The sequence below is a fragment of the Myotis brandtii genome, unplaced genomic scaffold (assembly GCF_000412655.1).
Source record: "Myotis brandtii unplaced genomic scaffold, ASM41265v1 scaffold270, whole genome shotgun sequence".
In the NCBI taxonomy this organism is placed as follows: domain Eukaryota; kingdom Metazoa; phylum Chordata; class Mammalia; order Chiroptera; family Vespertilionidae; genus Myotis; species Myotis brandtii.
Genome location: NW_005360273.1, coordinates 869,425 through 883,230, shown reverse-complemented (window position 1 = coordinate 883,230; position 13,806 = coordinate 869,425). Strand labels below are relative to the sequence as shown.

Genomic DNA, 13,806 nt, shown 5'->3' with positions numbered 1-13,806 from the left:
CAGCCGTGGGCAAACTACGGCCCGCGGGCTGGATACGGCCCGTTTGAAATGGATAAAACTAAAAAAAAAAAAAAAAAACCCGTACCCTTTTATGTAATGATGTTTACTTTGAATTTATATTAGTTCACACAAACACTCCATCCATGCTTTTGTTCCGGCCCTCCGGTCCAGTTTAAGAACCCATTGTGGCCCTCGAGTCAAAAAGTTTGCCCACCCCTGAGCTAGGGCCATATTGGTTATCTTTACACATCAGTCATTTGAGGAGACTATTATTGTTTTTATTCTCATCACTAGTAAGTTATTCTTAGGGGTCAATAATAATACATATTTTGAGGCTAACAGTGGATATATGTTTGGTCTTGATTAGATGTGAAGAGAGGAATATGTACAACAAAAAGAAATAGAACCAGTTAAAAATTTGCTCCCAAACAATATTGATGCATGAGAGACAAAATAAATTTTTTTTTATAAATTCACTGTCAGGACTCTTATGCTGGCTTGGCTATTCATGTTCTTCTTATGGTTACTTCCTCATAAAAATCTCTCTAAAGCAAAGTTTAAACAGATTAAACTGAAATGATGAGCACAAGAATAAAGCAGTTGTTACTGTTTTAGTTAAGCTCTAATTTAGTGCAGGTATTGAGCTTTTCAAAGAAACAAATTAAACAGACGGGCCTCTCCCCTCTTGCCCTTGCAGTTATCACATGGTACAAAGATAACCGGCCGCTCGCAGGTTCCACCAGTGTGGCTTTCTTGAACAGAGGGCAGATCATTGAGATTGAAAGCGCCCAGATCGCGGATGCTGGCATATATAAATGTGTGGCCATCAACTCAGCTGGAGCCACAGAATTATATTACAGTCTTCAAGTCCATGGTGAGTGCTGCTTCCCCTGCATGCACCTGGGGTAAAGAAACCTTCGAAATGACGAAGTCCTTCTATAAAATCCTAGTGTAAATATTTAACAGAGTGTGTTAGGATCCTCATTATAGAAGAGTACAGTGTTCTAAAACTGATAAACGTTTTTATTTCCTGATTCCTATTAAAATGCTTTATTTTCACATGCTGTATCGAACTTAAGTTTGCTTTAGATGAATTGTTGAAATAGTCACCAACCCTCTTATCAGCAAAGACAATAGCCCTGATTGTAAATACAGTACTGTCTATGAGAATCTTATTTTTAAACAAATGTTTCCAACTTGTTATCTCTAATACGTTGAAGAGGAGTTGGTAGTTAACATACTAGAGTGGATACAGTGGAGGGACATCAACACACATACACACACATACATACATGCATGCACCTATGCACGCACACACAAGAGCCTGAAATCAAGAAATAAAAATCCACTCTGGTATCAAAAGCTGGATTTCCTACACAAAGTAACAAAACCTCATTTTCCTCATCTGTAAGGTGGCCAGACTGATCATTGCCCTACTTACCTCACAGGATAAATGTGATTAGAATCCCAAATAAGAAAAGTGAAAGAACTCTATGCCCCCCCCAACCCCATATATATACATACCAAAACCCACAATGTGAAAACACTACTGTGGACATTGCATATAATGTTCATTACTTTGAGGTGAAATCTTCTGTGATGTGAACATAGCTTATTTACTTGCTTATCTCTTTTCAGTGCCCCCATCCATTTCTGGCAGCAGTAACGTGGTGGCGGTGGTGGTTAATAACCTGGTGAGGTTAGAATGTGAAGCCAGAGGCATCCCCGCCCCAAGTCTGACCTGGTTGAAGGATGGGAGCCCTGTCTCTGGCTTCGCTAATGGGATACAGGTAATCGCTGTCATTCCTTTGGTGAAATCTACTACCTAATTGTTCAATACAGGAAGTGCAAGCAGATAAAGCTGTTAAAGAGATTTGGAGAACAAGGATTTGCAAAGGTTATCCAAAATCGCACACATATACATTCATAACTACCTTGATTCCAGTCAAGGGCATGTACCTTGGTTGCAGGCACATCTGCAGTGGGGGGTATGCAGGAGGCAGCTGATCGATGTTTCTAACTCTCTATCCCTCTCCCTTCCTCTCTGTAAAAAATCAATAAAATATATTTAAAAAAGAGAGAGATTTGGAGAACAAGGATTCGCAAAGGTTATCCAAAACCGCACACATATACATTCATAACTACTATGGACACACAATTGGGATTTCTAAACAATTTGTTAAAAGCTCAGTATACTTAGGAGTTCCCTTACAGCACATGTAGTGCTTTCTTTTAGATACTTTCTACCCACAACCTCCATTCCCTGCCACCTCCACATGAGCTACCTTCCACAAAGAAATGTTCATCAACACCAATAAACAGGAATTGCCTTGTAGAATTTATACTTAAATGTATGGAAATAATAATGACTCAGAAAACCATATAGAGTATATTTACTTCTACAAAATTATCAAATAAAAACGTAAGACATCATAAAGGCCACATTATAAGAAATGAAATTAGAGTCTGGGGAAAAAAACAACAACTTGTTTTACACGGATTCAAAATTAAAAATACCAAAACACATATATCTCTTTTAAAGTGTACTTTAATATTATTTTGTTTATCAGAAAACGTAGTTCTCTCACCATTCTGCTTCTTTAGCTTTTCTTAAAATTCCGATGCTTGCAGAATTTGGGATCTTAAGAGATGTAGAATTAAGGTCAGTATAATAGAGGTGCAACTAGATCAATGGGATAAAAGAGCCATGAATGTGACAAATTAATTTATTTGGCTGCTACTTTGCTGTTAATTTTAACTTCTCACTTGTTCTCCCAAACTAAAATTAGGAGGAAGTTAGCTCCTCTTTCCCGCCTCTGTCCCTCCTTCTCCCCCAGTGGCTTTCTCTTCCTCTGTAGTAAGTGTGGGTGAAATTGGACCTTCACTTGGTCCTATAGAGACAGACTTGTTTTCAGTGGTTATTACCACATTGGGTCCTGGCCTTCGAGTCTTCCTCCACAGAGAAGATGGATTAAGTGATGCTCGCACACTTTAAAACAGCCAACTGGAATCTTTCTAGAGACAGATGTCTATTGATTAACCTCAGAAAATAAGAGAAAAAGTCTGTGTACACCTACTCTTCTCAGGGGGCATGTTGGTTATTTAGCTTTCTTATCTCTGATAGGTTCTGTCTGGGGGGCGCATCCTGGCTTTGACCAGTGCCCAAATCAGTGATACGGGGAGATACACCTGCGTGGCCGTGAATGCTGCTGGAGAGAAGCAAAGGGACATAGACCTCCGAGTATATGGTGAGACATTTTAACAATGATTTCTGCTCTGATATGGCTGTGTTTAATCCTAAGATCATTGAGGAAAGGAAAGGGAAGTTTTTGACAATAAAGAACTATGGGCAATAGAAATGACATTATAGGATTAATTCAAATCAAATGCTCCCTTTCTACCTTATATTTATCTTTAACTAACTATCCCTTTTTAAAGGTCTGAGAAATTAAAGTGCGTACATTAATCATGTAAGGTGTGGGTTTTATGGAAGACCGCGCGAGGAGCATGACTACGGAGAGCAGCTTTATAATTGGAAAGATACAGTCTCCTCACTAAAGCAATCATTTGTTCAAGAGGCTCCTTTTATCCATTCTACTCAAAGCCTTGGCTTTACTACCTTTTAATTATATTTACAATCAGCATATACTTGCAATCAGCACTAGGTAGTCAATATTCTGTCTGTGAATTAAAGGCTATTTGAGATGCAAAAGTTAAACTAATCATAAACTTAGACAAAAATTTAAGTTTTGGGTGTGTTTTTTCCCCTATCTGTGCATTGGCTGTAAGGTACAAAAGGGAAAGTCTGAAGCTAACAGCCCCCAGAACAAAGTTGGGGCCCCATTGGCCTCCATCCATAGATTACCCTGGTCATTCCACATGTTAGCATACCTTTGCATTTAGAACTTTGTCAGGCTTTTTTTTCAGGGCCTTATTATATTTCTTGGTTCATGGAAAAATGAATTTGTTTCTTCTGTGGCTCCTCAAAGAATATCTATTTAATGTAGGCCTTCTCTTCTACATCCCACCTCACTTCCCAATAATTCACTCCTGTTCAAATATATTACTTATTTTTCAAATAAGTTATAATTTTTTAATAAAAAGGCCACTTGTTGCAACATGGATACCATGCATGCCTCATTAAGCTGAGAACTCCCCATTTGCATCAGTGGACTACTAAAGGGCTCTCTATGCATCTCTCCTCATCCAGTGTTCGGCAAACTTTCGGCTCAGCAAACTGCAGCTCACGAGTCACATGCGGCTCTTTGGCCCCTTGAGTGTGGGTCGTCCACAAAATACCGCCACACTCAAGGGGCCAAAGAGCCGCATGTGACTCGTGAGCTGCAGTTTGCTGAGCCGAAAGTTTGCCGAACACTGGATGTGAAACCTCCAGCTTTGCTGGTGCTCTCTGTCTGAGGGAGCAGATGGGCCTGAAATACTCATCCCCACAGACTCCAACTCCTTCCCTTCAAGGGCCTCCTTTGTGCTTTATGGAGAACTGGAATGTGCCAACCTCAAATATCCTTAGAGAATGGTTCATCAGTGGGTCAAAGCATGTGGCACAATAGCTCCTTCGGTCATCAGCAAGCAGGCAGAGGGGTGACATTAGTATTTACTGGGTGTTAGTGAGCAATGAAAATTGGGATTGGCTCCTTCCATTTCTACAATGGTTAGTGTCAAAGTGGACCTGGGAGGTGATCGGGAGTTGATGTTCTCCAGGCCTTCCAAAGATGTGCATCACTATTCTTTGTCATTGGCTAAGATGCTTCCACACTATCCTTTGAGTCTGAAAACCCAGATCTTTCCTTTGTTGTAAGATTCAAATTTCCAGCTAAAATGACCATATATTTGAGAATGCATATATGTGTTTAGCATTTGAAATATATATGCATGGCAAACTACTGTAAAAATTAAAATGGGTTTTCAGTCTGAAATTAGTTTCCAAACTGTGTTCTACTATTAGTATTATTTCCGTACATTGTATTCCTATCTTTGTAACAGTAATATTGGCAATCTTGTGTCTAATTAGAGCCTAAAGAATGTGTATCCCCAAAGGTAAATTCCTTTCAGATAGACTTTGTAGAGTGTGGGGCTGGTAGGAGGAGTAGACGGTGAGTAAAGTACCTTTCCCTACAGTTAAAAGAGTAGGTCATTAACATTTTTTCTGCTGGTATAAATTCACAGTATGTCCTACCATATTCTGACAAGAGAATTGAGTTTTTAAAAGAACTGGATTTCTGTAGTATCTTTTCTTTAAACTTAAGCTCAGAGAACTTTGTTAGAGATCACACATTCCCCAGCGCCTCAACAAATATAACCCTATGGCAGTTCTAATTTTGGTAATTAGATTTAACTAGTATAATGTGTAGGATGAGAAACAGACATAACACACCCCTTCCTAAGCAACAAAACCACAAAGCAAATTAGGGATAACATCTAAGAAAGCTGAGAATCTGAGGGTAGAAGCTTTTCTCTTCTCAGACTAAACAAAAAGTTGAAAATGAAAGACAGGACAAATAGATGTGTTTCAGTAATATATATCCTTGGCTGTAATTAGATTTGCTTTATGTTCCTTAAGAAACAAATACTCTACTTTTTCATTTTTCCTCTCAATTTAAAAAATCTGGTATCCTTTTGAACTTGATTTAACTCACTTAGCTGTAAAGAAAAGTAACTGAAAGAAAAATATTTGAAAATAAATTAGCATTCTGCTTTCTTGAATTATTTCTGACTTTTACACCTACACGGAGCCATCCAGAATTCATGCTCTTTAAAACTAACAAACAAAAAAGAATTCATTCTCTTTTGTTGCCCTGGCCAGTTTGCTCAGTGATTAGAGCCTTGTCCTGTGGACCAAAAAGGGTCATGGGTCTGATTCCTGGTCAAGAGCACGTATCTCCATTGGTCTCCATTGATCCCCAGTCCCGGTCAGAGGCATGTGTGGGAGGCAACCAATTGTTGTGTCTCTCTCACATTGATGTCTCTCTCTCTCTCTCTCTCTCTCTCACTCACTCTCTCTCTCTCTCTTTCTCTTTCTTCCTCTCTTTCTCCTCCTCCTCCCTCCCCTCCACTCTCTTAAAAAAAAAAGTCAGTGGAAAAAATATCCTTGGGTGAGGATTTAAGAAAAAAAAGAATTCATGCTCTTTTGTAAATTCTACAAATAATCTAAGATAAATATAATTTCATACATTTATGGCACTTTTTATCCACTGAGATCAGACTACTCGAAATTATTTCCAAGCTTTGAAATCAACTATTCTATTTAGGGCTTTCTGTGCTGAGAATCGTGAGTGTATCTGTTTTCATGATACTTTAGGAAATGGCACTAATTGTGCTGATTTTGCCATCATTATAGTAGTTTTCATCTGAAACCGGACCAGTTGTGCATCTTTTATCTGTGTCCCATGCTGAAAACAATCCCACTGTTATGTGTTCCCCATGGATGACTTTAAGCTCATCGAGAGCCAGATGTCTGTGTGTGCCATTAAATTCAGCAGAAGGGGCATCACCTCTACACAAATGCTCCACTGGTCTGTTCCAGTCATTGCACATGGCATGTCTTCCTTCAGCATCACTTCCTCTGGCTTTGGCACCTGCCCTGCATCCAGAAACAGCACAAGAAAGTGCTCTGAGTCCATTTCACATGCCTTTCCCTCTGCGGTAGGCAGGGTAGCAGAGAAACCTCCTGGCTATAAGAACACACTGTCACAGTGAAAGTTGATTACATTGTCATTTTGCCACAAGCTGTGAAGCCCGAAACAATGGCTGGTGAACTATGACATTCTTCAGCACAAAGATTTTATGTCTGCCGATTTTATGACTCTTAAAGAAAATTTGGACAATTTTCTTTAAGAGTCATTTCAATGAAACGTATCCTTTCCTGTAAGACAAAACAAAACAAAAACGAGAAATCTGACAAATTTCCCCACATCCTAAATAGTTATGGGATTTCATGAGAAACGGCCGAGGAAATTCTCCTCTGTGAATTTTGAAGTGTCCCTTTTATAGCAACAGGCTTGATTTCATCATTCGTTTGTGTATTTGAGTTATTATAAATACAGGCCTGAAGGAGTCCTTGGAGAGGTTATGGAGCCCACCCTCCCATTCTTGGCAGGGCTGTACCTCAACCATCGAAGACAAATGACTGTTTACTTTATTTTTTAATACATCCAAAGGAAGGAGATTCCTTAAACTTCTCCAACAACACATTTGAGCATCTGACAAGCCTTCGAGCCAGGGAATTCAAATCTTAATCTCATTAACATTTCACATCATTTCCTCTTTTTATGTAATCGTGAGTGTGCTGTGCAGCTGGTCACTGATTTAGTTTGTTCCTTATTGTGCCATTTATCCCACATGGTTTTTATTCCATAGAAAGTTGACAAGGTACCATGGAAAACCACAGAGTGCTCTGAACTGCAAGCCCGAAGACTCCTGGCTCTGCCACCAGTTAGTGAGGTTATTTCAGATAAGCTGTTATCTGTCACCCACTTCGTTTTGCACAGGGTGACTCGGTAGGACTGGAGTATCCCTTTCACCTTTATACCTCTGTGTTTTTATTTTGCCTCTGTTACAATGAAATTTATTTTCTTTTGCAACAAAACATAAGTATCAAAAATGCATTTGCTGTAATCCATTATTTCCAAAATATATCATGAATGATTTATTCCTTTGAAAATCTTAAATAATAATATGGCGTTCAAGAAGTTTCTTAAATGGCCACTTGGTGAAAACTTCCCGTTCTAAAACTTTTTTTTAAAGAGAAAAGATGGTGGAAACAATTTTTGTTCAACAGCAGCACGTTCATCGGTGATTTTTTAACACTTTTGATTCTAAACTAAATGATGCAAAGAGGGTATGTTAGAATGATCGTGATCCTACATCTTAAAAGAAACAGTGGAGTTATCCAGTATATATATCCTGATGATTAATAATGACAGGCAGTGGGCTGGCCTGCTTGATCCTGAGGGAAACCCCATCTTTCACTTAGTTCCGCCAAATATCATGGGAGAAGAACAGAACGTCTCTGTCCTCATCGGCCAGGCTGTGGAGCTCCTATGCCAAAGCGATGCTATCCCTGCGCCCACTCTGACTTGGTTAAAAGACGGCCGCCCTTTGCTGAAGAAGCCAGGCCTCAGGATCTCTGAAAATGGAAGTGTGTTAAAGGTAAGGCTGTCGATTCATTTATTTCTTCTTATATTGCTCGTAAGCTCATGGCTTCGGTATGAACCCTATTACATTTGCCTGTCTTTACAAATGTTCTATCAATTTCATATTATAAAATTCTAGGAACCCTTTTATCCAAAGGGTTTGTAATATTTTTTAACATTTAGGGCTTAAGTTTTAAATATTTAATTTTTCTATCCATGTTTGTAGCCAGAAGCCATCCAAAAATGTTTCTGGGAAACTGTTATGAGAAGAATATTGCTAGGAGTGCCTCATCCGCAGTCATTCAACCAATCAGCATATACCCATTCTAGGAGCTGTGGGTAGGGACACCAAAAAGTGTAAGATGCATTTTCTGCCCCCGGTGTCTTCTAATTTCACATAAATTTAGGAAAAATTTTCTGACCGTTCAGTCAAAAATGCAGTGAATGCTGTAAGTCTAAGTTAATGACCAAGTGGATACATTTTGGGAGGGTAGCACAAGGTAAGGCTGTGGTTGCCTAGAATCTTCTTGGAAGGCTATTTGCATTTTTATGGGGCGAAAGCCCTGATTAAGAAAGCAAGTGAGCTACTGTGGCTAAAACAGAGAATTTAACAGAGCGAATATTCGGAAATAATTCTGACACGGTTGACTTGAGTAAAATAAGAGCTAAGATTTAAAGCCAGCCTGAGGAATTAGGATTCAGGAAAGTTTAAAAAATCTTCACAAAATAATCCTATTGAGACATTGAAAAATGGCCAAGTAATCCGCCCACGGTTACTAAATGGCCGAAATGAGTTGTGAACACAGGAGCATAGCTTTGACATCCATGCGGCGCCCCACTCGACCTTCCAGCCTCTTGGTCAAGGAAGGTTATTACTGGCAAGTAAAGAGAGTCTTGAGAAATGGATGATGGGAATGTCAGCACAGAGGAAGCAGAGAAGCTTACACAGGAGAGCGGAAACGTGGGAGGGAGTGTGAAGGTGTATGTTGGAGGCAAGAGGGTAGAGACCTTGCGAATTATGATTCTGAAATAATGGAACTGTTGAGGAAGGAAAGGCCAGAATCACTGAGTTTGGGAACTAGGATGAGTCAATGAGCTATACAGGAAAAACAAAACAAAACATCCCCTGTTCAGAGGCAGAGCCCAGAGTTCTAGAAGGCAGCTGGTAGAATGCGCAAACCTTAACTCTCACTGAATGATAGAAGGAAACAATTACATGGATACAGGCCCCAGCACTGGTAGGGGAGAGTGATGTGTGGTTAGAACTGTCAGCAGTTTTCACTGAGCATAGCAGTTTATTTCTTCAGAGCACAGATCCCAAGGGGTTGGGAAGCCGGGAGAGAGAGATGCTGGATGGCGAAGCAACCCTGACATTCATTGAATCCCCACTTTGGAGGTTAGGTAGGCACCCTAGTGGGGGCAGGTCCCACTGAGGGGCATAGAGAGAAGACCTCCTGGAAATGAAAGCTTGTAGTGGACCCCCACTGTACTAAATGCTTTCAAAGACAACTTTAACTCCAATGATTCAACTCTTTTGAATGATTTAGCAGTTGACTGTGAAGTTACTTGGCAATCAATGTCATACTGTTTGTTACAATCTCTTGTATTACCTTCTGTTATTAGTTATACTTCATTATTAAGTTCATTTTTATGTTTGAATACTTTATATTCTCAACCAGATTGCAAACTCAAGTCAGAAAACATATGTTACACTATACTTGTTTGTATTTTCTACCTGCAGTACCTGGTACAAGGTTCTAAGTAGCTGCTGAATGTTCAGTGAATGGATGATGAATGAATATCAATGCATGCTGCAGAGAAATACATGGAAAATGTTTACTGATATTCAATTACCTACCAGGCACCAACCTGAGTACTAGGAGATGAGACTAACTGAATATAACATTTGGCTTGAAGAAGTTTACAAGCCCTTATGGGAGAAGAGACATAATAAATCCATACAAAGGGTATTATTTTACTGAACAATGTCCTGGATGTAGAAAGATTATACACTTTAAAGCTTTAAATAACGAATTCAGAAATTGTGATTTTTTTTGATATTTTACTTGAATTATAGTTAAAGGGCCTTTCTAGACCTTCAGTGACTAATATTAGTGAAATTAAAATAAGGTTTGACATAGACAAAAATTATTGAATCTTGATAAGTGTTGGATGTGGATAATGGTTGTATGACCATAATACAAATAAAAAATAAGAATTCACAAATAACAACAGAAAAGCCCCATTACTTATATGGTTGTATGACCATAATACAAATAAAAAATAAGAATACACAAATAACAGAAAAGCCCCATTACTTACAAAATAGAAACTGGTTTTATAACCTGATTTTGTTTTCAGATTGAGGATGCTCAGGTTCAAGACACTGGACGTTACACTTGTGAGGCAACAAATGTTGCTGGGAAAACTGAGAAAAATTATAATGTCAACATTTGGGGTAAGTGTGATCAGTTGCTGAAAAAAAGATGTAGTGTGTGGTTTAACCTTTTATACTGTGTGTCATCTCTTGAAATGACATTCATATAACATAATACATAGATGGACAGGAATCAATATGTTTAGATGATGCTAACTTGCCCTGAGTATCAGCTCATATAATTAACTCAAGAGCAACTCTAGATAGACTCCTTGAACCTGAATCCATTAATCACTGTAACTTTGATGCTCAATGGTTCTCCTTTTCTGTCTGAGTCATATACGTTTTAGCTTCTACAACCAGCATCTTCTAATGATTGAGTGTTCTCTATGAATGAAGAGTGGGTTGGTCAGTTGAAAATAAGTCAAAAGGCCAGATTATGTTTGTGAATTATGTGAGTGTGAGAGACAGAGAGCACACGTACTTGTGGGTGGGAAATGGGCTTACTGTGCTAACCAGTGTGACTAGCTTTCCTTGCTTGAAATTTTATTATGCTCCTAATTAAGGTAATTCTTAAAAGTAATCACAACATTGACATTGGCGGCGATTGTCTGCTAATCTTTAAAAACTGCTCCTGTTCCCAGTGTATTAATAATTTATGTTAAATATTTCTTTAAATTATTTATTGCATATTAAGCTCTCTTCATTTTGATTGTATCTGTCGATTAATTAATTGGGGGAAATTAAGTGAAAGAGCTCTAAGGATGGAGTAGTCAGAGAGTAGCCTAAAGTTATAAATATATATGAGAATGTTCTAGGCCTTGGATGGAGAAAGGAATGAGCAGACCAATGAGCAGGCCAGGAAGTTAAGTTCATAGAAAAGAATGGCAGGGCGTCATATGAAGAGGAGGGATAAAAACAGACAAGTGAACTGGTGGCAGGAGCCTCAAGAGAACAGAGCTTTCATTGGGGGGGGCGGGGGGGCGTTGAACAATGACTGGAAGCTGCTTCGGGAGGTGAGGAGGATTCTCCCACTCCTCCACTTCCAGGAGCTTGGAGAACAAGCGTCTGCCGCCTGATGATACTGCAACCAGAGAAGTGGCTCAGGAGAGAGTCCGGCTCAGCCTCGGAGACAGGCGTGGGTAGTCAGGATTCACTTTGAAAGTTCCAAGGAGAAGCTGAGGCCAGTGTGGGAGGCAGGCTATGCAGATAACAGTCGAGTACAGATAACAGGCCCGTTTCTTAGATCCAATTCCTTGTCTCCATTCTTGACTGTGTATTATACGCCTCTTGCTTTCCGATTCTGTTCGGCCTCTGCGATATTAAAGCTGGCTAGGTAAGAATGACTGGGTTAAGTTTATACTTGGTAAGTGACTTAGCGTTTTGATGCAAGATATCTAAATATCTATAACAAATTCCCTTCTTTGTATGCCCCTCTCAATATTTTGATAATTAAGTTTCTGCCGGTGAAAATGGGAAGTCTGCTCAAGGTATGTAGTGGATGTCTTCCAGTGGACGTTTAATGTGGTGTTGATATGTCAACCTCAAGTGCTAATTATTTTCTGTGTCATTTGAATGCTAGCCTTTTTTAAAAAAAAAACATGTAAAGTATTAGGGAAATTTTAAAATTAATGAGTGTGAAAATACTATTTTGTACTTCTTTCTCTCTTTTTAAACCTTTCAGTACCCCCAAATATTTATGGCTCAAATGAACTTGCTCAACTTACAGTCATTGAAGGGAATCTCATCAGTCTGTTATGTGAGTCAAGTGGTATTCCACCCCCACATCTCATTTGGCAGAAGAAAGGTCAGTTTTCATCCTGTGACATTTATAAAATTAAATATAATATTAGATGAATTTACATTTTATCTGACAAATATGTTAATTTATTAACAAACTTTCTGAGGGTTTGCATACTAAAATACTAGGCAGCATAATTAAATATTCAGTGTGCAGCCTATCTGGTTTGGCTCAATGAATGGAGTGTCAGCCTGCGGACTGAAGGGTCCCGGGTTCGATTCCAATCAAGGGCACATGCCTCGTTGTGGGCTCGATCCCCAGTAGGGGGCATGCAGGAAGCGGCCAATCACTGATTCTCTCTCATCATTGATGTTTCTATCTCTCTCTCCCTCTCCCTTTCTCTCTGAAATCAATAAAAATATATTTTTAAAAAACTCAATGTGCAATGTGGCGCTTTTGCACTATCCAACTAAAAATCTTCAATTTTGAGACTAAATGCCCCCCCAGGAAAAAATTTGCATCGTTCTTTAATGAAATGCACTACAGGGTATCTGCAATGATCAAGAAACCACCATTCAAAGAACTACTATTTTTCTTTAAAATAGGATTAAAATTATTTTCTAAAGCAAACATTTTTGCTGTATTTGTGACAGTTTTGTAATGTGTGTTAAGATTAAATTCTGCAGTTGGACAGATTTTCAATTTATTTCATTGACAAATATTTGGGTCTGTAAAGTATTTGGCAGATCATCTAAATGTTTAGCTGATTTAAAAAATCATTTTTGTTTTCCTGCTTTAAGATTTTATTTTGTTTGTTTTTCTAAGTATGTTTTCTTTGAAATGCAATACTGGTTGAAATTTTACCAAAATTTTGCAGATTTTCTTGGTAAACATTTCCTCCTTCTCCTTTTCTCTTTTCCTCCCCTCCTTCTGTTCATCCCCCTCCTAATTCTTTTCCTTATCCTCCTTCTTTTATGTGTAGGATTACTTTACAGTGTCATCTGCCTTTTAGGTACTTGAACTGGAAGTAAAAAAAATTAAGTACATATACTTAACCGAAAATGTAAGCACAAAACTTTGTATTGTTGCTTCATGTTCTGTCATCTGGATTCCTTTGTAGGCTCCCTGGTGCTGGCTGACTCTACAGAGCGGGTCAGAACTTTATCTGGAGGCAGACAGTTACAGATTTCAATGGCTGAAAAATCTGATGCAGGGCTCTATACCTGTGTAGCATCAAATATTGCTGGAACTGCACAGAAAGACTATAATCTGCAAGTTTATAGTAAGTGATTGATTAGACACACACACACACATACACACACACACACACACAAACACACCTCATTTTAAAACAATGGAGAATTCCAGCTCTCAGTATAACATGCCACCTCTGTTAGTCTTCGATCTTTCTTTAGCAGTTAATCTTCTGACATCAAAATGAATTTAAAATCAATAAACAATAAGAGTTGATAAAGATATGGAGAAAAGAGAACCCTCATTTACTTTTGGTGGGAATGTAGATTGATGCAGCCACTGTG

General features: G+C 38.8%; 1 protein-coding gene across 1 annotated transcript in view; it reads left to right on the top strand.

Moving 5' to 3' along the window:
• Positions 1-13,806, top strand: part of LOC102263923 (hemicentin-1) — a gene marked incomplete at its 5' end in the record, with an annotated part of 222,783 nt that overhangs the window by 92,053 nt on the left and 116,924 nt on the right. Inside the window, 7 exons of the mRNA XM_014541442.1 lie at positions 698-874; positions 1,639-1,790; positions 3,125-3,248; positions 7,991-8,166; positions 10,512-10,608; positions 12,212-12,334; positions 13,389-13,550. Coding sequence (XP_014396928.1) covers positions 698-874; positions 1,639-1,790; positions 3,125-3,248; positions 7,991-8,166; positions 10,512-10,608; positions 12,212-12,334; positions 13,389-13,550 — 1,011 coding nt within the window. The remainder of the gene's footprint in view (positions 1-697; positions 875-1,638; positions 1,791-3,124; positions 3,249-7,990; positions 8,167-10,511; positions 10,609-12,211; positions 12,335-13,388; positions 13,551-13,806) is intronic.